General features: G+C 35.2%; 1 protein-coding gene and 1 pseudogene across 1 annotated transcript in view; one reads left to right on the forward strand and one right to left on the reverse strand.

The window, feature by feature from the left end:
• The window catches only part of Grm5 (glutamate metabotropic receptor 5), a 470,415-nt gene that overhangs the window by 134,572 nt on the left and 312,197 nt on the right, over window positions 1-23,646 (reverse strand). Inside the window, exon 4 of the mRNA XM_090348591.1 lies at window positions 3,026-3,261. Within this exon, the coding sequence (XP_090204717.1) occupies window positions 3,026-3,261 (236 nt within the window). The remainder of the gene's footprint in view (window positions 1-3,025; window positions 3,262-23,646) is intronic.
• The window catches only part of LOC150053625 (ATP synthase F(0) complex subunit k, mitochondrial pseudogene), a 112,471-nt pseudogene continuing 96,735 nt past the window's right edge, over window positions 7,911-23,646 (forward strand).

Below are 23,646 nucleotides of genomic sequence, written 5' to 3' on the forward strand. Positions count from 1 at the left end.
TGCCAATGCAGCAGGCTAAGATTTTCAGATCATGGTTCAAAGCCAACCCAAGCAGACAAATTCAAGAGACTGTTATTTCCAATTAAGAAAAAAATTGAAATAGATGCATGGTGGCTCAAATGGTAGAGTGACAGTCTTGAGTAAAAAAAGCTAAGTAAGGTCACAGGTACCTTATTTAAAGCCAGTACTCTCACACACACTCACATACACACACACAGAGCTCAGACCCTGAGCTCAAACTCAGGACTGGCAAAAAAAAATCTGAGGGTCACAGTTCATGGCCATCCTGAGGCTCCTATTTCCAATTGAGCACCAAAAATCAGAAGAGGTGTGACTCAAGTGGTAGAGCATTAGCACTGAGCAAAAAAGCTCAGGGACAGACCACAAACCTTAAGTTCAAGCCCAAGGACTGGTATGCACTTACGTACACACACACACACACACACACACACACACACACACACACACACACACACAATAGCTAGGTATAAGTACCCTCTCCAATATCTCCAGCTACTAAGGAGGTAGAGGCAGATGGATAGTAAATCAGAAGCCACTTTGGGCATCTTAGATTGTGCTTCAAAAGAAAAATTAAACATGGCAGGGGATATAATGCAGTGGTAGAATACTCGCCTAGCATAGAAAAGCTCTAGGTTTGGTCCTTGATGTTACGTGTACAGATGGACACACACACACACACACACACACATATTAACAGTACTTTCCTCATGGAGAACACATCAAGTGTCCTGTTTATATGTCAAATGACACCTACTTCTCTTTCAGAGAAGATTTCAGGGGAGGGTGACAGTTGTTTCTTTCACCACCTGTAGAATGGTGGATGTCTCAATTCACATAGACAAGAGCTGTAGCAGCAGCCTTAAAGGGAGTTGTTACATGATGGTTTCCATAGAAACACTATTCTTACAGGAATCAGAGTCCATCAAAGCTACATCTAAGTAAAACCTCCAGTAAAGGAAGAGAGAAACAAAATCATGTGAGAAGGAAGGAATTTTGCATAAAAAGAATTGGGGAAGTGCATTAAAAATATCACCAAGAAACAAGAGAAGCCATACCAGAATCTTTTTTCTTTTCTCTTCTTCTCTTTTCCTTCTTTTTTTGCTCGTCCTAGAGCTTGAACTCAGGACCTGGGCGCTGTTCTTGAGCTTTCTCAAGGCTAGCACTCTACCACTTGAGCCACAGCACCAGTTCCAGCTTTTTCTGTGCATACGATACTGAGGAATAGAACCCAGGGCTTTGTGTGTGTGTTAGGCAAGTACTCTACCACTAGGCCACCCTCCTGGCCCAAGGCTCTTAAAATTGGAGAGATACTTAATGGATGTGGGGTGAGGGAGGGTATAGATATCTGAGATTTACAGCTATCTGACTCTCTGCCTCAAGTTCTTGGCCAGATATTTGTAAATCAAGTAATCTATATTTTAACTATTTCTCAACATCTTTATGGATTAGGTGAATTTATTAATATTGAACTATGAGAAGAAATCAATGACTCTACAGAAATCATAAAGTTTCTAATCCAAACTGTAATCCCACATTCAAGCCCCTCCACATTATGGTCCCACTTTATAACTTCTTGTCTGTTAAAATTTCTTTGTAATTTTTAAGATTACTTTCTGGAGCAATTATGTATTTGGTCATATAAAAGTACACTGAAGATATCAAATCTCTTGATTTTTGACTTGATGACTCAATGCTTGTATGTTTGAACTTCTGAAGGATGGTGAAAATGTCTAGACTTTTCTAGCCTTTTTTGAGTAAAGCAATCAGGACATGAAAGAAAATACAACACAGAAGAGGGCACAGATGAGCTTGGAAAAAAAATCCCTTGAATACATATTGTTAAGGAGTTGTCATCCACTGCTCTTCCCAAACTGGATTTGAATGTGCAAAATATAAGTTTTAGCTACAAAAATTGAACTTGTGAACTTTAGAAAACTAAAATAGAATACAAAAACAAAGGATGCCAATAAGCATTTGAAGATTTGGGGCAAGAGCTAGCCAGTACCGAAGTAGGGAAGAAATACGTATGCTCTCCCTGTGGGCTTCTGGATTTTCTGAGTTTCAGTGACCAGCATGCAACCACAACTCACTCTGCTACTCTAGTAGACATATAGGACTGATTTTAATAGTGCTACATTTTTTGTTTGATCAAATAAAGACATTAGAATATATCCACACATCACCTCTTAGTATTTCTATTTCCTGAAAGAATGTGGGTGAGATGTCAACAAATTTCCTCTTAATTTGAATTAAACTAAGTCTTTTCAGAATTTTCGCAATCATATTATCTTCGTTGTAGTAGTCAAACACTTTTACACTAACCACTTTCTTTGCTGATTACACTAAAAGGTAATTTTGGTTGTCATGACTGTTGCCCATCCTAGACATCAAGCTCTTGAACCAGGACTAATAAGTACCCTGAGTACAAAGTTATCAATGAATGGCTAAATGCGTAACTGTTCAAATTATGTTTTGTGAAACAACATAATGATGTATAATAAGATCATGCTATTTCCTGGTATATTTATGTAAGCTGGAGTTGAATCATCCCTTATATATTCACGTGTTCATGTATTTACTGTTTATACATTCATATATTTACTATATATATATTATATATATATATAATGCTGTTATTATGGTTCTTACTCTGCTAACTGGCCAAGGTTACAGAAAGGAGTAGAATGCAAGGATGCCAAGAATAGTTCTATTCTGAGCTCATATGTTTCTTTTAGCACAATGCCCTACAGAAACACATCCAACTTTTTTATTGGCATAAATACAAATAAAGTAATCATATTAAATCTCCACAGAGTAAACACTTGCACAGATATATCTGTTCTTGGTGAAAATAGAACCTGTTCATCACATTAAGTGGCAATGCTTATTCTATTTATATGAGTCCTCTTCTCTAACAAATTACAGCGCCTATTCCCAGGACACAATTTATGTAAATTGCAATGGTAGTGTTATCCACTCGAAATGAAATAATGGGTCTGCTTACTATTGCAAGTCTTGTTATATTTGCTGTTCTCCTGTGCAAATCCTTCCAGACGACACTGGAAACGATGTTGCCAGAATTCTTGAAACCAAGGGTTTCGGAGGTTTGTTTCTGGCCGGAGTTTCAGGTAATAGTCATCAAACCACTTGACATCGGGAGACTGCAGCTTGATTGTGATGCCACCAACAGCTTCTCGCTGATACCCATCTGTCACATCATACCTGTCAGCCCAGCCGTCACTGTGGAGAGACAAACCAAACAAACAAACAAACAAACAAACAAACAAACGCTCCTCTTAGAGCAGAAATTTTCTGAGGAAATGAGTTTTGGGGGTCTTGAAATATTAATCATAAAACTGCTACTTCAGACTACACATTATAACTAGGTGAGAGTTAAGGCAGCAGGTTATTAAAATAAAAGGCAACACCAAAATTAAGACTTCAGAAGGCTTGGGAGCACTAATTTTACTTGAACTGCAGAAAATAAGCTTGAGATTTTGAGGAATTCTACTGATTGCAAAATAAATAAAATGTATGAGTGAGGTGCTGAAGAAGATCTGAGGATCTGAGCCTTCAGAGTAGCTTAAACATCAAAAAGCTGAATGTGGAACAGTGACTGAAATGGTAGAGTTCCACCCTTGAACAAAAAAGCTAAAGGACAGTGCCCATACCCTGAGTTCAAGCCCCAGTACTAGCACACACAAAGAAATATGATATATACATCCAAATTCTCTAATAATTAGACTGACTTAGCTTTCAATATATCTTTTCTCTTGTCACTTATTTATTTATTTACTTACATATTATTTTATTGCCAGACCTGAGACTTGAACCTCAGTCCTTGATACTAGACCTGAGCCACTGGAACCCAAATTTATTTTTCTTGTACTTTAAAAATAATTATTAGGTGACTCATAGTGAGATCATACATATCATGCATAATATTAAAATTTCCCTCATTTGAAATATTTATTTTTGTTTATATAATAGCATAATATAATTTACTATATTGTAAGATATTATATTATACAAGAGAATAAGACAGAACTTAATAAAACCTGCCTGATTATAATCCTTACATTATATGCTGATTTGTCAAAGCCTCAAATTAAATATTTATATTCCACTATTTCTATATCCTTTCCTAGTCTCAAATACAATTAATACATATATATCTGAAATTATAGTAGAGTATTTGAAATGACGTCCTATCAATGAGACATCAAGGCTGGTGACCAGGGTTGTATCTCATAATTACTGTTATTCACTCAAAGGAGTAATTTAGGAATTTTAAAATCAGAGTTGAAATCACAAATTTTATCTTGGAATAAGAGAGTGTAAGAGTATAAGGAAAATTATTCTAAACTTATGTACAAAATTCATGAAGCATAACACTGGAAATAAAACACAAGAAAATATGTTTAACATTGAAAATGAACTATACATTCATAGTAGGGGGCCAGCAGGGGAACTCTTGGAAAAAAATGAAGGAAGAGATGAAACTGTTTAAAAAGAAATATTACTCATTACCTGACCTGTGTAACTATAACCCTGTACATCCTCTTTAGATAACAATAATAAAGAAAGAAATTTTAAAATCTATGTTTAAATTAAACTTAAGTACACTTTATGTCATGCAAGAAAAAGTCTCTGGTTTGCCCAACTCTGTTTTTTCTGGGTTTCGGGGATGTTGACCTCTTGTCAAACATGTGCCCAATCTCTAGAGAAATGCTTTAAAACCATAAAGAAAATCAAGAGACACTTAAACAACGGTAAACATTTAAGACTAAAGAAGTTCAAAAGGAATAAGGTTTGGAGACCCTGGAGTGCAAGGCAACAAAGGTTTGAAACTCGCCCTGGGGTTGAGGGGCAGTGGACACTGGGCAGTTTAAGGGAAGAGATTTGCATTATTGGTCATTATTTATCTTCATCAGAATGTATTTTTACCTGATTTTAGGTATAAAATCAGTACTATGGAAGGTAATAGGTAGTAAATAAATAACAAAGAAAATGCACTCCTCCCGCCTCCCAAGATGCTCTCTGCTTGCCTTATATGACTTAAAAGGTGGTAACTAGGAGTTGTTCCAAAGGTTATAGATCACTCACTAAAGTGTTACAGACGTTTATGGTGTTGAGAAAATGTTAAGGCATCAATGGTCAGGAGAGGAGAAAAAGAATAAAACAAAATGAGCCATGCTTCTTCAAAGTTTCCTTGACATAAGAGAGCTCATTAAAAGTTATCTATGGTGAAATTGCAAAAAAAAAAATGTAGCAGATTAGAGGGAAAAAATGTCATGCAATATGTTTTGTCCCAACGTTGAATTTGGTTCCTTCACACAAAATCTTCCCTCAAGATTCTCATTTTCAGCTCCAGAAATTTTTTATTTAAAGCTGACAAGTTGAAATGAAGTGGTTTGTTTGCCTCATTTTGCATGTGTTGGGGAGGTTTATTCTGTCACTGGAATGAGTGTAGCTCACATTGGTCTTCTAGGGTTTGCATGGACGTGCTACAATGGGACAGGAAGCTGTGTTTGTCAAGCAGAGCCCCTTTCTCTTAGGAAGTAGAAATTGAAATGGTTCCTTTTGTTACTGTTAGCTCACTCTTACGTAATGCTCTGATTATTAATATTACATAAGAGATGGACGATTATAATGGGTTCAATTTACCTTTCACTATTCATTGAATTTAATGGACATTGTAAAGAAAGCTTTTCTTGATCAGCTAACTTATATGCAGGTTACACTTGCATAGAAAAAGTGTCAGGCCTAGAGAATGTGAATTTACCCATCCATGTGCTCATTTCATGTTCTTTATCTCTTAAGTTTAAAAAAAAACTAGAAAAAGATGTTTTATTACTAGCTTTCCAAGTCTGGGTTGTAAGTTGAGAATAAGCAATGTTTTAGACACTAACAGTTGAAAAAATAATAAAAACTACCAAAGGATCATTATTATGAACTATACAATTTGTGAGTGGGACAGGTGAGAAAAAACTGGGAGAGATGAAGGGAAGAGATGACATTGTCCAAAAAGAAATGTACGCTTTACCTGACTTAGAAACCCCTCTTTACAGGATCTCTACAATAACAATACTTTTTTTTTAAAGAATCATGTGTCAGACAGGATAATTTTTATATGAATAATAAAACTTTTGAAAAAACAGGATGTCAAAACGTGATGATTTCCTCTTAAATCTTAGAGTATCTGTAATGTAAATCCTAAGAAAAGATCATTGGTTTCTGGCTAAATTAAAGAATGCTATATTGATTAGATTAGTAATAGCTAAGATTATTATTAATATGTGTTTAAATATTTCTTTAAGTTGTTAGGGCCTCTCTATATACAGAATAACAATCCAAATGTAAAATGAAATGCTAAAGAGAACTTGAACTTATGTTATGCTAATTAATATTTGCCAGCTCTTTGATAGTTGGTACTATTATATACTATGTGAAAAATATTTTAACAAAGTAAAGGACAAGAAGAGGAGGATAGGGAAGAAAGGAACATTTTGGGGGCCAGGAATTTGGCCTAGTGGCAGAGTGCTTGCCTAGCATGCACGAAGACCTGGTTTCAATTCCTTGGTATCACATACATAGAAAAAGCTGGAAGTGGTGTTGTGGCTTAAGTGATAGAGCTCTAATCTTGAGAAACCCTAAGGACAGTGCTCAGGCCCTGAATTCAAATCCCAGGACTGGAGAAAAAAAAGGAAAGCAATATTTGTTGAAAACCCATCAAACTTAAAAGTATTTTTCTGGACCATTCATCCATCCTTCCATCCATTCATCCATCCATCCACCCATTTCTATCCTTCCATCCACTCATCTTTATCCTTTCTGTCTTCTCACTAGTGGGTCTTATGGTTAATTCCTTATGATCTGTTTCATACTTTTCTTTCCCATTTAATATTCATGGTAGATTCTGAGCATTTGTAGAGTACATTCACAAATTCAAAACTGAGGATGTAGTTCAGCAGAACAACACTTGCCTTGCACATACCGAGCTCTGAGTTTGATTTTCAGCATCATAAAAGTATATTTGCAAGTTCAACTACTGCTTAAAGATTATGTGCACCCTCAAAAATCAATTGTTTCTATTACAATTACTAACAGAGATACAGAGAAAGAAATACATAAATCTCCTGATATGCATTTGAACCTCTGAGGTTGAACAAAATGGTCTTTCAGACCACATACAATAAAATTCATATTTTTGGCATTCTGTGGAGTGCAAAGTTTTTATATGTTGCAAGTTTTAATTATATGTAACATCAGATAATTTTGAAAAATAAATATAATCCATTTGCAAGTTTTGTGTTAATCAAACAATATGTATCAAGTATGAAAATATTTTCAAAATTGTTATTGCTATTTTATAAAGGTGATGTACAGAGGGGTTGCCCTTATGTAAGTCAGGTAATTAGTGTATTTATTTTGGAAAATATCACCCCTTCTCTCTCTTTCTCCTAATTTTTCCTTCATGTTCCCTACCACAAGTTGTATAGTTCTTTTTTAACATAAAGCCTGAGTATTGGGCCAGGAGTTTGGCCTAGTAGTAAAGTATTTGCCTAGCATGCACAAAGACACAGGTTCGATTCCTCAGTACCACATACATAGAAAAAAGCTAGAAATAGTGCTGCGACTCAAGTGGTAGAGCTCTAACCTTGAGAAAAAGAACCCAAGGACAGTGCTCAGGCCCTCTGTCCAAGCCCAGGACTGGCAAAAAAAAAAAAAGTCTGAATATGGCTTCTGCATTTGCTCGGCCTTTGTCATTCCATTTAAACAGGAATCCACATTACACAAATATGTCTGTTGACTAGTGGTGCAGAGAGGTTATAGCTGCCTTAGCATGTAGTTCCCCTAGCAGCATTTGCTAATTTTGTATTCGCTTCATGTTTGTAGAAGACTTCAGTGAATTAAATGAACTGCCTGCACTTGGGCATGAACATGGAGAAGGAGGAGAAGAGAAGGAAAAAGAGAAACAGAGGTGGAGGAATTTTAGAAGACAGTACAAATATGTGTGAAGACAGAATTGGCAATTTCATTGTAAACTCTTGATCAATAGGGAATTGGGGAAGAAAAAGCAATAGATACGGAAAGAAAGGCAATAAGAAAGTATTATTCAGAGCAAATCATTACATACACATATGTGAAATATCATAGCAAAACTCCTTTGTGTAATACAGATATATATTTATATGTTATATATTACTCCCTTTCTCTCATACACACACACACACACACAAACACACACACACTCACACACTCATATCTGTAATCTGAACTACTAAGGAGACTGAGATCTGAGGATGAAGATTTGAAGGCAGCTCAGGCATGAAAGTCTGCAATACTGATATCTTCAATTACATTATTTGGAGATGAGTAAGTAAGTAAATAAATAAGAAAAATTAAAAGGGCAGGAGAGGAGCTATGGTACAAATTGTAGTGTTCTACCTTGAGTATAAAAGATACGGGAAGCACCCATGCCCTGAATTCAAGCCACAGGATCACACATCCTCAAAATAAAAATAAAGGGTAAATGAATGATAGGAAAATAAAACAGGTTCTGACAGGGCATCATCAGGATGAGGAAGGGAAAGGAAGGGAATGAATAAGAATGAATATTGTGGGTACAGTTAATTCTCCTATAGGAAAAGAGTCAATGCAATCTGTTGAAATTGTTTTAAGTGTGGCTGGTGTGGGAGGGGAGGGAAATAAAGAGGGTAGGAATATTATATGCAGGGATAGAAATGTTACAAACAATGAGATTAGGCTTCCTGGGATACATTGTATACTGGTGTGAAAATGTCACAATGAATCCATTCTTGTATAACTTATATAAGCCAATGAAACAAAAGCACTGTATATATAGTTTAACCAGGCTATTTCTTTCCTCGGGCTTCCAGTGTTACTTTGGCTGCAGAAGCAGAATAATTTGGACATTTTAAAGGAGAAATACATTCCTAATTTAGTTTAGGAATAAATAGTCACATATATGTACCCATTCTCAAAACATCTCCCTAGCACATATTTAGATTCCATTATGCTCAACATCAGTCTCCTATAGGAAATGCAAATTAGATTGTTTTAAATCTTTCCTGGTGACATTTTAAAACACTTATCAAATATTGTGCTTGAATTGAGAAATTTTTAAAAACCAATTACCTGTTTTTTTTTAAACCTTCATATTTAATACTATGGATCTAGCAAAAATCTGCCTGCCTGCCTGCCTGCCTTCCTTCTTTCCTTCCTTCCTTCCTCCCTCCCTCCCTCCCTCCCTTCCTTCCTTCCTTCCTTCCTTAGCTTCTTTTCTTTTTCTTTTCATTTTCCTGTCAAGATTTCTTTCCTAAAAATTTATTCATTCGCTATAATTTCCTTTTTTGTTTTCAACCCTATTTAATATTATTTCTTACAATGAATAAATCATGAAAGTTTAAAGTTTAAGTTTTCTTTCTATTCAACAGGAGGTTCTTGGTTAAAGCTGAACTTTCACATGGAATTATCCATATAAAATTTGCTTTCTGTGTCTGTATGATCTCTCTTCTTATCTGTATCTTAAAAATTTTCCCCACATATTTAATTGCCATCAGTTAGTTGATATAAATATCGACTATACCTTATCACACTCAACCACTTCTACCACTCTCCCTCTTTCCCAAGCCAATGCCAACTATCGCACTGTTCTAGGGCTGAGAAAATGGCTACATGGTAGAGTGCTTGTCAAGCATGCATGAGGCCCTGGGTTTGATCCCTTGGTATCACATAAACCAAAAATAAATAACATTCTCCCTGTTACTTTTACATATATAAATAAATTCTGATCACCATATTCACCCTCTTCTTCAGCTTCTTTTTCTACATATTTATCTACCTTAAACTACTTTTTTGGCACTAAATGTACTCACTACTACACTGACATAGGACAAAAACTTAAGTCTTTCTCAGTTTTCCGTTCTATGTTGATGTCCTATGACCATGCTTCATGTCATCATGATGGATGCACAGTTTGAAAGAGCAATTGGTTTTAGGATATGACATTTCTGTAGAAAGAAAGAAAGAAAAAGAGCATGGGAGAATCGCACAAGAGTTTAAAGATTTTTTCTTAGAAAGGGTGCATATCATTAATTCTTCCCAAATAACTTCTGACTGAAAGAAGTCATACAACAAAAGCAAGCCTCAGTAAGTGCCTGTTTTTTTTTTTCCCCCCTCTCACTGAATATTTTGGGGAAAAAGATATACAGTCTTTCACATTTACTAGTTGTGAAATTACAGTGAAAGAAATCATGAGTTAAGTCTTAGATGTTATATTTCAGAAATTTAAATCTAGTGGACAGATGGGAAAAAAACCATCTAAACTCATTATATAAATTGGTATCATCACCAATATAAACTAAGTGCAGTGGGAGAGTGTATCTATAAACACTCAGTGTTACCAATTAAATTTGAAAAAGAATTACAGATAATGAAATGAGTCTGCCAGGGGGCAGACTCAAATTTAAGTAGCATAAGATCACAATAGTTCAATAGCTATATGCATATGATCATATAAGATGATGCTAAGTGAAATGAACTCCAGGATATGGAAACAAGAGCTTTTTCTTTGTGGTTGTTGTTTGTAATATACTATATGAGGTTGTTTCTTTTTTTCTTTTGTCCACCCTCCTACGGTTCATTTCCTGTTGTCACGGTATCTGATGTTGGTACCTGGTGTATTGTATATACATTTATTTGAATTAGGGAAGGAAGGGGGAACAGCAAAATGGTGAGACAAAAGACAAAGGGTGAACAAACGTAACAGCAATACACATAAGGCAATATATTGGAAATGAACTCTAAAACTTGGGGGAGGTGTAGGGGGACAGAAAGTGGGAGAAAAACATGGGAGGGGTAACAACCTCCAGAAAGTAATGTGCTCACTACCTTATGTAACTGTAATCTCTCTGTACATTGCCCTAACAATAAAATTCAATTAAAAATTATTTTTAGTTGTGATATCCAATCCTTCCTAATTGTGAAAATATCAGTGTACAATGTGCTCCTGGGAGATGACTGAGAAGCCAATGTTTCTCCCTCTAGCACAAACCTCTTCATTCTACCTGACACTGTTCAGCTCAATGAGTACATATACAAGGTGACAACTCAAAATCTGTCATAATTCACAAAACTATTTGAGAAACTGCTGTCCTATCCACATATAATCATCATCTTACCAAATCTTTTATCAACTGCATTTTAAAAGATGATTTGGGATGTTTCAATCCTAATAGTAGAAGTCTACTGACTGCTTGGCTGTCTTCTTATCATGTGTCTTTTTTTTTTCCATCCTCGGGAGAAGTTAGAAGGTTTTAGAACCTTTCAGTAATCATGAGTGGCAAGGATGGGTGTTAAAATTTCAAATAAAAGTTCTGAGTAATAAATAATCAGCTTATTGTTTAGAAGAAGCAAAATATAGAATGATTGTGAAAAAGGTAAGATTATTCACTAAAATCAACTCAAATCTGGGGTTTATAAATATCAATTATTTCTAAGTATTTAATAAGGATAAATAAGATGGATTATAGGAGTATATCAGAATATTTCAAAGAATAAAGGAAAATTAGAAATCTGAATTTTGCCATTATAAGACTTCCATTATTGAGAGGTAATTTTCAAGATTAGAGATAATTTTTTATTATCTCTCATTCTGTCAGATAAGGACAGTGAACCTACTCAAAATACTCGAGCCAATACAGAGTGAACATGAGTCCAGACTGTAGGAATTCTATACTCTAACATTTCCTGTACTTCATAGAGACTACAGTTATGAAGGAATATGCAGTTACAAAGCCTTGAGAATATGTTTCCATGGAGATCATGTTAAAGAGCATCTATCCCAGGATGAAGTTTGTAAGTTAATAATGTATAGGCAGATTTATAGGGTAGCTCCAAAGATTTATTCTTGGGTGGTGTACATATACCTTTTCTATTTATTCAACCACACCTTAATGCAGATGGGTGGTGTTTAGAATGGATTTTTTTTGTGTGTGTAGGGGGGTTATGGGGCTTGGACTCCCCCTGGATGCTGTCTTTGAGCTCTTCAGCTCAAGGCTACCGCCCTACCCTGGAGCCAAGCCTCACTTCCTGTTTACTAGAGATTAATTGGAGATAAGAATCTCAGGTCCTTTTGTGCCCCAGCTGACTTTGAATCTTAATCCTCAGATCTCAGACTCCTGAGTAGCTAGGATTACAAGTTGAGCCACCACGCCTGGCCTTTTGAATGGATTTTTGAGATGTAATCAATGATCCCAAATAAATTGACCTAAAGCTGAGAAATATTTGTGATATATCTCTTTCTAGCAAGAGAGATTCAAACATGAGAATGTATCTGTTGGTTGTCATGAAGATTCAGAGTGCTACAATGTCAGGAAAGTAGGCGTTTGGTAGGTGCTCTCTCTGCCTAACAACCAGAAAGGAAATTGAGAGTCAGGCCTATATCTAGAAGGAAATGAATTTAGCCAGAAAGTTGAATGTGTTAGAAAGCAGATTCTTTCATCATGCTTCCAGAAAGAAAAACAACTTGAGCATCATACTGATGTCAGCCTGTTTGGGCCTATGTGTGGAACCCAAGCTGCCACATTTTAATTACTGATCCCAGAGAATATATGGTGATAAATGCACATTGCAATGTGCTTAGTATAATTTTACACAGAAAGATAAGGAAAAGTTATACTTAGCTTTCAGACTTCTACAATTCCTCTGTGGGAAGCTCAATCCTTTTTATATTAAAGGGATAGAATCTGAGGATATCTGACCAATGTCTTGATTTGATCAGTGTAAACTAAATTTCAGACTTGAGACTGTATAAAATAATGGAGATTAAAACAAATCTATTAACATGGTTGGGACAGCCACCTTGCTCTGATTTTGGCTTTTGGGGGGAGACATTTATGTAAGATAATACCTTGTCTATCCATAAATGTTTCCTGGGAATACAAACCCCTTGCAGAAGAGAATCTGAGAACATATTTGTAAACAGATTGATTACTTTGTGTGTTGTATAATCTGTTTCTATTGTCATGTTATAGCCATTTGGAGAATTGAAGCTATTGTGCAAAACGTTCAACTATGTAGTAAGCAGAATGACTCAGTGGCATTGAGAAAACATTTTGAGCAAGCTATTGTATTTGTGGCTTTATATAACCATGTTTTCATGAAGTGTTCTTACTTAGCACAGTCTTCTAGCTTTGAGTATACAAACACTTTTCCAACTGTATCCGACTGATTTGTTCTGTGAAGCTGGTTAAGTCCCATCAATGCATAGTTTTTTGCTAACATATCATTCTAGAACAGCACTCATGTTTTCCCATTTTGTTCTCTTTTCTTGAAACTTTTATGAAGACCAAACCACTCTATGTATACAAAGCATTTTCACAATGCTAAATGTGTTGAATTTATCAATAAATGTTTACTGATTAGTAAATTCCAAGCAATGAGGAAGACTTCATCAGATTAACAAAATGCCCATTCTCCAATTTGTTTTCTTCTATAAGAACTGAGGTAATTTTAACTATCTAACATTACGTTAAGAATAGCATTGAACATGCTCAGTTCTTTCCATAGAGCGTTACATAGAAGGAATACTTTAGAGAAAGGACAACCAAAACTCACAAGAATGACAGATAGCAATGATCCTGTATTTGGTATTTTCTCTCTACCAGGCATTGTAGTATTATGTTTTTGATTTATTATATAATGCAAATAACTATATATATAACTGTATGTATAACCTTACATATACATACACACACAACCATATATGCATACATATTCTAGGCTTTATATAGGTGTTGTCTGTGCCTGAACCTATGACCTAGATAGCTTTACAGCTTAACATTTCACTAAAGAAAAAAATTGTAGCTAAAGAAATAGCACACAGGATTTACATGAAATATGATCACCAAATGTCTGGGAGGGAAGAGAAACATGTAAGTGGATATTTGATACCATTTTAACATTTTATTCCTTGAATTAGGACTGATTAGAATGGAGTAGCTGTGATTTTTCAGAAGTGAAGTGTAAAAAAGGGATTGAAAGGTTAGAAGGAGGAGTGGAGCCTTGAGCAGTCCCACTGTAAAGACACGAGAATTGTAAAGGGGATCTCAAGAAGAGCCCCATTGGATATTTCTGGATTGCATTGGGGATCCTTCAAAGATACACCCTAATTGTAATGCAAAACTGGAAAAAATTGAGTCTCAATTAAAACGGGACATTCTCTGCACCCTGTTGTAACTGCTGAAAAGAGGCAATCCTGTCTGAAGATGAATATCACACAACAAAGCCTACAGATATCTCTAGGACAACTCATCAGATTGTCCATAAATTAATAGGACGTGGACAGAACTGAATAACTAAGAGACAGGGGAAAATAGGCGATGGAATCAAGCTCGTCCCAAGTATTAGCATTATTAGAGAGTGAATTTTAAAATAACCATGACTAACACATTTGAGGACAGGTCAGAGAATTTAGCTGACAGAATTAACTTATGAAAAATAGAAGAGAAATATCAGAAATGAAATAACTTGAGAATTAAAATGAACTATTCGAGAAATGTGTTATCTCTAGCAGAATAAACACAACCAAAGTGAACTTCATAAAATTGGCACATAGGAGAGTATACAGTGTCCAGAATGGAAGAAGTAGCATGGTTTTCAAGAAACAAACACAAAGCACAAAACATGTGAATATAATAACAAATGTGTACTCAATTCCGAGAGGGAAGGAAAAAAGAAAATGAGGCAAGAATAATATTCGAAGAAATAATATTTTCCAAAGTCAATAACACATAATAAACCAATGCCCAATAAGTATTGTGAATTCAGATAAAATTCATAATTGCTAGCATGACATGCAATTTGAAAGGAAAGATGCTTAAAAAATCTTGTATTAGAAAAATCTCAGAAAAAAGAAATGGTTTAAGCTCAGAAAGGTTAGAAATAATGGGAAAGTAGATATATATAAATAGTAGCTGAGAAACACTCTATCACTACAATTTGATTCTTTGAAAGACTAAGAAAACTGATATTTACTTGGCTCCAATAATTGAAATGAAGAACTTGTACATGCAGTACACAGACGTGATAACTTAAAAAGGACTGTAATGAAAAACAGAATTGTGAAAGAGTTGAACAGCAAGTCTTCAGCCCCCTACCCTTAAACCCTGATAAACAATATTCTCTCCTTGATTTCTATGGGTTTTGTTTTGTTAGATACTGCATATAAATGGACTTGCAATCTATTTTCCTTTGGAATTAGTCTACTTCATATGAAAAATGTGTCTGAATATTTAGAAATCCACTTCTCCAAATAATTGAAACCATGATTCTGAAAGATATATATATATATATGTATATCTCCATAATCATTGTAGAATTATATATAATAGTCAAGACATGGAAACAACCTAAATACTCACCTGTGGCTAAGGAAAATGTCATATACACATATGAAGATAATTTAATATTCTAAATATATTGATAACTTTGTTAACATAATGAATAGTCAGCTTGTGGTTCATGCTTGTAAATTTAGAGGCTGAGATCTGAGGATCACAGTTCAAAGCCAGTCTGGACAGGCAAGTCCATGAGACTCATTTCTAATTAACCATCGAAAATCTAGAAGTGAAGCTATGGCTCAAGTGATAGAACACTAGCCTTAAGCAAAAAAGGTCAAAGACAACTCTTAGGTTCTTGTTTCAAGTCCCAGGACTGTCTGCTTCCCCGCATTCCCACACCAAAACTGCATAGTCAATAAAATCATGTAACATCTTCTTAGTGTGTGTGTGTGGGGGGGGGGTCATGGGGCTTGAACTCAGCCTGGGCACTTTTCCAGAGCTTTTCAGCTCAAGGCTACCGCCCTACCCTAGAGCCAAGCCACACTTCCCATTTTCTAGAGTTTAATTAGAGATAAGAGTCTTGGGTCCTTTTGTGCCCAGGCTGGCTTTGAACCTTCATTTTCAGATCTTAGCTTCCTGAATAGCTAGGATTACAGGCGTGAGCCAACACACATACCCAGATCTTCATATTATTCTTGTAAAGGTTTTCTTAGGATTCTAATTAAGAAAGAGAACATTATATGTTATAGTAAAGTAAACATTAGAACATTTTTCAAAATAATCCAACATTCTACCTTCTAATATTGTGGCATAGTATTTCCTTTCTGTTTTATTTACAAATAAATTATAGGATAAGTTCATATCTCTCGTAGTATTATATCAATTGTATTCATTTTTCTTCATGAAGTAGTCATGAATTGGTGAGGTGCCTTATGATCTTACTATTAGTGTTTGTGAATGACAGATGTTCCACTTTGCCTAATGCTTTTCAATCTCATGGACTTTAGCCATTCTGGTAGGTGTGTGGTATTATTCATAGCGATTTCAAACTCTAATGGTTGAAGTTGAGCATTTAAACACTTATTGGTCATCTAAATTCTGTTCTATGTTTTGAAAAATATGTCCTGTTGTCTTAAGCCTGCTCTCATTGAGACTATTTGCCTAGTCACACATAAAATTCATTGTTTATTTTAATAGGAGTCCGTTTCAAGTTATGAATCCCTATCAAACTGTCATTATTATTCTTTTATCTACCTTTGTATCTACCATCCTCATATATATATATACATGTATATAGTGTTTATTTGGTTCCTGTTTTCACTCAATAAATGTAGAATTTTGCTGAAAATATAGCTTAATTTTATTACAGAAACATTGAAATATCTTGACTTTTATGGTTACTTATCCCTGTGCCCTCTGTGAGGAATGTTTCAACCTACTATGGCAGCAACATTTTCTCCTGTTATTTAGAAACTTCCTTGTACTCGTATTCCAATTTAGACTTTTTCATTTAAATTTTATTGTAAGGGCGATGTACAGAGTGCTTACATTTATATAAGTGAGGTAAAGAATACATTTCTTTTGGAACAGTATTATCCCTTCCATCATTTTCTCCCAGTTTTTCCCCCCTCTCAATTTCCCAAGCTGCAAAGTTGTAAAGTTCATTGCTTAGTGAGAATCACTGTTGCATTAGTTTACCCTTTCACTCTCTCTATGACTTCCTTCCCCAAATCAGACAAATTTATATACAAGACCAAGGTACAAAAATAAAAGCAAAAAAACCCCATGACAACAGGGAAGAAACCAAAGGGGAAAAAAAGAAAGAAAATAGTACAATAAAAATAGCCTCTTATTTCCATTTCTTGGAGTTCATTTCGATTAGCATCATTTTATATGATCATGTGCACATAGCTATTAAAGCATTGCAATCTTCTGCTAAGACATATTCTAGTTATTAAAAATCAAGGAAAACATGCAATCTATGTTTCTTTGGTTAATATTACTTTGTTGAATATAAATTTTCCTCAAATCTTTCTATTTTTATGAATAGGAAAATGCCATGCTTTCTGATGGAAGCATAGAATTCAACTGTGGATATACATTACTTTAAAAATAATCCATGAATCCACTGAGGGATATCTAGGTTGATTCCATATCTTAGCTATGGTAAATAATGCTGAAATGCCCATGGTTGGGCTTCAGTGTGGGCTGGTTTGTGGTCATTTTGGGTAAATAACAAAGAAAGGGAGATCATTATTAGCTACACAACAGACAAGAGTCTCATATCTAAAATATACTTAGTGCTAAAAAATTTAACCACAAAAAAAAAATCCTCAAAGACTCATGGACATTCTGACTCGGGCTGGCTTTGAATGACCATCCTTAGATTTTGGTTTCCAGAGTAGCTAGAATTACAGGTATGAGACATCAGTGCCAGCTAATATGTTCCATTTTTAAAGTAAATTAATGTGTATAAACACAGTTTCAGATAAAATATGTATGTTTTTTGTATTTTCAGTTAAAATTTTGAACCTAAGGAAGAGTACTGAAAAAATGTGTCTAAAACATTTCATAATTTATATTTAACATAAGTTTATCACTAAATGTTTAGGCCAGTAGTCTAGATTAATATTCTACTTTTACATTTAAGTACCTCTTTAAAATTTTATGTAAATATTTTAGGTATTCTCTTCCAAATGTTATTGGGTAAACTGTTCAATTAAAAATAATTTTGTTAAATTATTAATGTGATGACAATCAATTACACACTTCCAAATTTCAGTATTGTATACTTTACTGCATAAAAGAAGTAAACTATCCAAGAATAATAAAAGCACATTAACCCCCCCACCCCAAATCCTCAAACAACAACCCATTAACAACTGGATTAAAGACTTAAAAAGATCTAAAGGCCTCATATCTAAAATATATCTACAGCTAAAAAAATGGAATCTCTCCAAAACAAATCTACAAAGAAACAACAATCCCATTAAAAGATGGGCCAAAGACTTAAAGAGAGTCTTCTCTGAAGAAGAAACAAAAATGGCCTATAGACACATGAAGAAATGCTTGACATCTCTGGTCATAAAAGAAATGCAAATCAGGGGCCGGGAGTTTGGCCTAGTGGTAGAGTGCTTGCCTAGCATGCACAAAGACCCGGGTTCGATTCCTTGGAACCACATACTTAGAAACAGCTAGACGTGGTGCTGAGGCTCAAGTGGTAGAGTTCTATCCTTGAGAGAAAAAAATCCAAGGACAGTGCTCAGGCCCTGAGCTTACGCCCAGGACTGGCAAAAAAAAAAAAAAAAAAAAAAAAAGAAAGAAAGAAATGCAAATCAATACAACTTTGAGATTCCACCTCACTCCAGTTAGAATGACCAGGATCAAGAAATCTAATAACAACAGATGCTAGAGAGGATGTGGACAGGATGGATCACTACTACACTGTTGGTGGGAGTGCAAACTTGTTCTACCACTATGGAAAGCAGTATGGTGGTTCCTCATAAAACGAAACATAGAGCTCCCCTATGACCCAACAATTCCACTCTTTGGCATTTACCCAATCGTCCAGAAACAAGGACATACTAAAGCCATTAGCACAACAATGTTCACTCCAGTACCATTTACCATAGCAAAGATATGGAATCAACCCAGATGCCCCTCAGTAGATGATTGATCCACAAGATGTGGTACGTATACACAATGGAATTCTATGCTGCCATCAGAAAGAATGACATATCCCATTTGTAAGGAAATGGAAAGACTTGGAAAAAAATCCTATTAAGTGAAGTAAGCCAGAGCCAAAGGAACATAACCTCAATGGTTTCTCTCATTTGTAATAATTTGTACACACCTAGGACTTTCCTAGCAGAGGATTACAATAGCGTAAAACCTAGATACATATGGCCATATAGGATGAGGCTAAAAGGCTAAATGAAAGGATCTCCAGGATATGGACACAAGAGCTTTATATCATGTGATTGTCATTCTTAATTTACTATGTTATTTCCCTTCTCTATTGTTGCCCTTTGGTTAATCTCACATTGTTATAGTATCTGGCTTTGATAACTGGCATATTGTATATATGTTTATTTGTTTATTTGAAATAGGAAAGGGTAAGGAGGAAACAAGGTGAGGAGAGGGGATGAGGGGAGGGAAAGGGGGACAAAACCATGAGGAGGGTTATCAATGTATGAGAAGTAATGCACCTTCTATCTGGCACATATAACTGTAACCCCTCTATTAACTACAATAAAAAAGACTTAAAAAGAGACTTGTCTAAAGAAGCATTAAGAATGGCTAACAGAAACTGAAAAAAAGTTCAACATCTCTGGTCATAAAATAAATGCAAATGAGAACAGCATCAATATTCTACCTCACCCCGGTTAGAATGGCCATTACTGGTGGGGATGTGGACAAAAGGGAGTGCTACTACACAGTTTGTGGGAATGTAAACTTGTTCAAGCACTCTGGAAACAGTATGAGGGTTCCTCAAAAGGCTAATTATAGAGGTTCCCTATGACCCAGCAATCCAATTTAGGTTTATAATCAACCTGGGGCACATTTTTCTTGAATTCGATTATCAAGAATTTTTATCTATGATCAATTTATCCAGAGACACTTGTTTTCAGATTCATTTTCTAGTATTGCTTTTGTTATATACTACATTTATATATATATATGTTGGCCCTTCTTCCATCGATATCTTTGTCTGTCTCTACAGAGTATATCTAATTACAACTTTTAAATAAATCTTAATAACAGTGCATTCCTCCAACTTTGTTATTTTTGTCAAGATTATAATAACTATTCTTGTCCTTTAACATTTCCATAGAATTTTTAGAATTGGTCCATAAATATCTTCCACATTTCACCCTACCTAAGAAAATGCCACTGGAATGTCTTGTCTAAGATGGTTCATGAAAATGAAGATCCATATAGTGAAAAAATTCTTCATTATTTTTCCATGTTGACAACTGATCAAAAATTTTCAATGACAAGAAACTGATAACTGGTAAAATGTATGAAAATAACTGAGAAACTCTCTGATGAATGTGGCCAAGAAAAACCTTCATTTATATCCAATAGGAGCAAAAACTATGGTTGAGAAAAAAGCAATAAAAATTAGGGATCAGGGACCATGAGTTTGGCCTAGTGGTAGAGTGCTTGCCCAGGATTCGCTAAGACCCAGGTTTAATTTCTGGTACCACATACATAGAAAAAGCCATAACTGTTGCCGTGGCTCAAGTGGTAGAGCTCTAGTCTTAAGGAAGCCCACACACAATGCTCAGCCCTGAGTTCAAGCCCCAGGACTAGCAAAATAATATTAGAGATCTCATTTGTATAATGTATAAACTATACTGTACCAAGTTTATCAAAAGAAGAGATTGTCCATACTTAGCCATGGTTGAAAAACACTGTAAAGTAAGACAAATATGATTTCGGTGAGAACAAATTAGAAACAGGTATCAATTACATGTTAGGTGGAAGCAATGAAACAGATACAAGTGATAACAAGAGAGGGAAGTCACCCTATTTGATAACAAAAGAGGAAAGTCACTCTGTTTGGTCATGAAACTTTTACAGATCCACTAACTGAAAAAAATGAAGAAAACACGAACAGAAGCATTTTGTAACTCTACATTTCTTTACTTTTTGGTGCTACTTTGGGGGCTTGAACGCAGGTCCTGGGCATTGTCTCTAAACTTTACTGGGTCAAGGTTCGTACTCTCTCACTTAATCCACATCTCCATTTCTGGCCTTTTGGTAGTTAATTGGAAAATAGAGTCTCACAGACTTCTTTGCCTAGGCTAGCTTTTCAACCATGATTCTCAGATCTCAGCCTCTGAGTACCTAGGATTACAGGTATGAGAGATATTAGCACCTAGGTTAAATCTACATATCTATTTACTAGCACGGAAACCTCATTGCTTTAGTTGTCATTAAAATTTGAAACACAGATGTGTCACAGCTAATAGCTACTTTTTGGAAGAGGTAATTGTGAAAAGTAAAAATAAAAGAAAGAAAATTTATATCTTTGCTTAAGAATTGTTTGGCAGCTACTGCAGGAAGTTGGCTCTATCAGTCACTGGTGATTCACACCTATAATCAAGGCCAGCCTGTGCAGGAAAGTCTATGACATTCTAACTCCAGTTAACCAACAGAAAACTGGAAGTAGAGCTATGGTTCAAAGTGGTACAGGGCTAGCCTTGAGCCAAAGAGTTGAAGAGCAGCGCCCAGGTCCTGAGTTCTCTCATGATTGACAGAAAAAAAAAAGAATAGTGAAGGACTGAAATAGGGAAATGGTGTACAGAAAGCAAGTAGGAAAAGTACGTAGCTATAAGGCCAAAGAGGGAGGAGGAAGAAGGCAAGTACAGAAAATTTCAACTTTTGACAGATTGCACCATTTATTAAGGAGAAATAGGATGAGGCATTGGGAGGAATGTGGATGTAGAAATCACAAAATGAGACTACTAGGAAGGGAAGGGAACAGGGAAGGAGAGTGAAAATAAGAACTGGCAAAAGGAGTATTCAAGACTTGGAATGTGGCTTAGTGGTAAAGTGTTTGGCTAGCATGCATGAAATCCCGAGTTCAGGTCCTCAGTGCCACATAAATAGAAAGAGCTGGAATTGGTGCTGTGGCTCAAGTGATAAGAGTGCTCAGGGACAGAGCTCAGGCCTTGAGACCCGAACCAGCCAAAAAATAAAAAAGATGGATTATTCAGTGAGTAGGATACTAGATTATAGATTTTTGTTATATCTGTAGAACCTGTGTATATTATAACTGAGTGTTATCCTGATTGTCCTAAGCTATAGGTTTTTGTTCCGTCATTCTACACAATGTTTCTATGAGTGTGATATTCTTAGATTCCTTCTTCCTTGTGAGATTTATTCATTATTTGTCTTTCTATGTGGGGTTTATTTAACTTAACACAATGCAAGGGATAAATAGAACTCATTTGTTACAGAAAATTAGGACAATAGAATAGTATACACTTGTAATATTATTGGCAACATAGGTGCATGATTTTAGTCACAATTTAATGTGCACTAGCCAACATATAAAATAATTAGTTGACTGCATGTGAACTATTATGAAAGTCCATAGAAGGGGTGAATTAAGAATAAGTTATTGCTAAGAAATAAATTTCTCATTGTTTACTAACTTGCTTTTTCATAGATATTTTTTAATGTGGAAAATGGCACTTTCTGGTTTTTAATGCCTTTAATTGGTTTAAATGAACTGCCTATTCATGTCCAAGTATACAAAAGTCATATTTACAAGGCAAGAAGAAAGGAAATGGGGACTAGAGATGTGTATTTTATTTCTGGTTGGAAACATGATTCCAGAGAGTGAGCAAAGAATAAAAAGATAATAGCCAAGAGTTTATAGTTCAGTATTAACAGACTAGGTAATGTCACATTATTTTGAAAAAAGAAAAGTAATTACAAGCAATTTTGTTAGGTTAAGATGTATTTGGACCAAGTAGATGAGAGCCCACGAGATAGACATGTAGAAGCTTCTGTGGGATTTGGAATTCTGGTCTTAGATTGATAATTAAGCTTTTAATTTAAGGCAACCAAGGACATGATTGTAAACACTCAAAGAAACCCAGAAATTACCAAAAATCCTCTCCAATTGTACAAATTAGCTAGTATTTTCCTTAGCTCTAGAAATTCTGCATTTATGTATGCCTTTGAGTCTACATTGTATCACATTAAAAGTTCTTCTTAAAAGATGCAGAAAATTCTTTAGCTTCTGGATTACTTTTCAGATTTTTTTTAGATATTGGGCCGGGAGTTTGGCCTAGTAGTAGAGTGCTTGCCTAGCATGCATGAAGACCTGGGTTCGATTCCTTGGTACTGCATACATGGAAAAAAGCCAGAAGTGGTACTGAGGTTCAAGTGGCAGACACCTAGCCTTGAGAAAGTCCAAGGCTTTGAGCTCAAGCCCAGGACTAGCAAAAAAATGTTTAGATATTGTCAAATCAAATATGATACTTTTTGGATATATTTTTCAAATTTCTTTGAGTCTTTACAATAAAATCAGAGACAGATTCATTAGGGACTGAAATATTTGATTCCTGTAAGTCTTCAAATGATTTAAAAATCAAACTCTTCCCTTTAGAAAGAATTTTATAGACAACTGAAACATTGTTGATAAAAGTTGATTGTGAACTATTATCATCCAAATTAGACATCAGGTAAATATTGGTGGCCATCTTTACTGTAGTGGAAATATCAAAGTACAAAATTT

The sequence above is a fragment of the Megascapheus bottae genome, chromosome 16 (assembly GCF_031878675.1).
Source record: "Megascapheus bottae isolate mThoBot1 chromosome 16, mThoBot2.hap1, whole genome shotgun sequence".
NCBI lineage: Eukaryota > Metazoa > Chordata > Mammalia > Rodentia > Geomyidae > Megascapheus > Megascapheus bottae.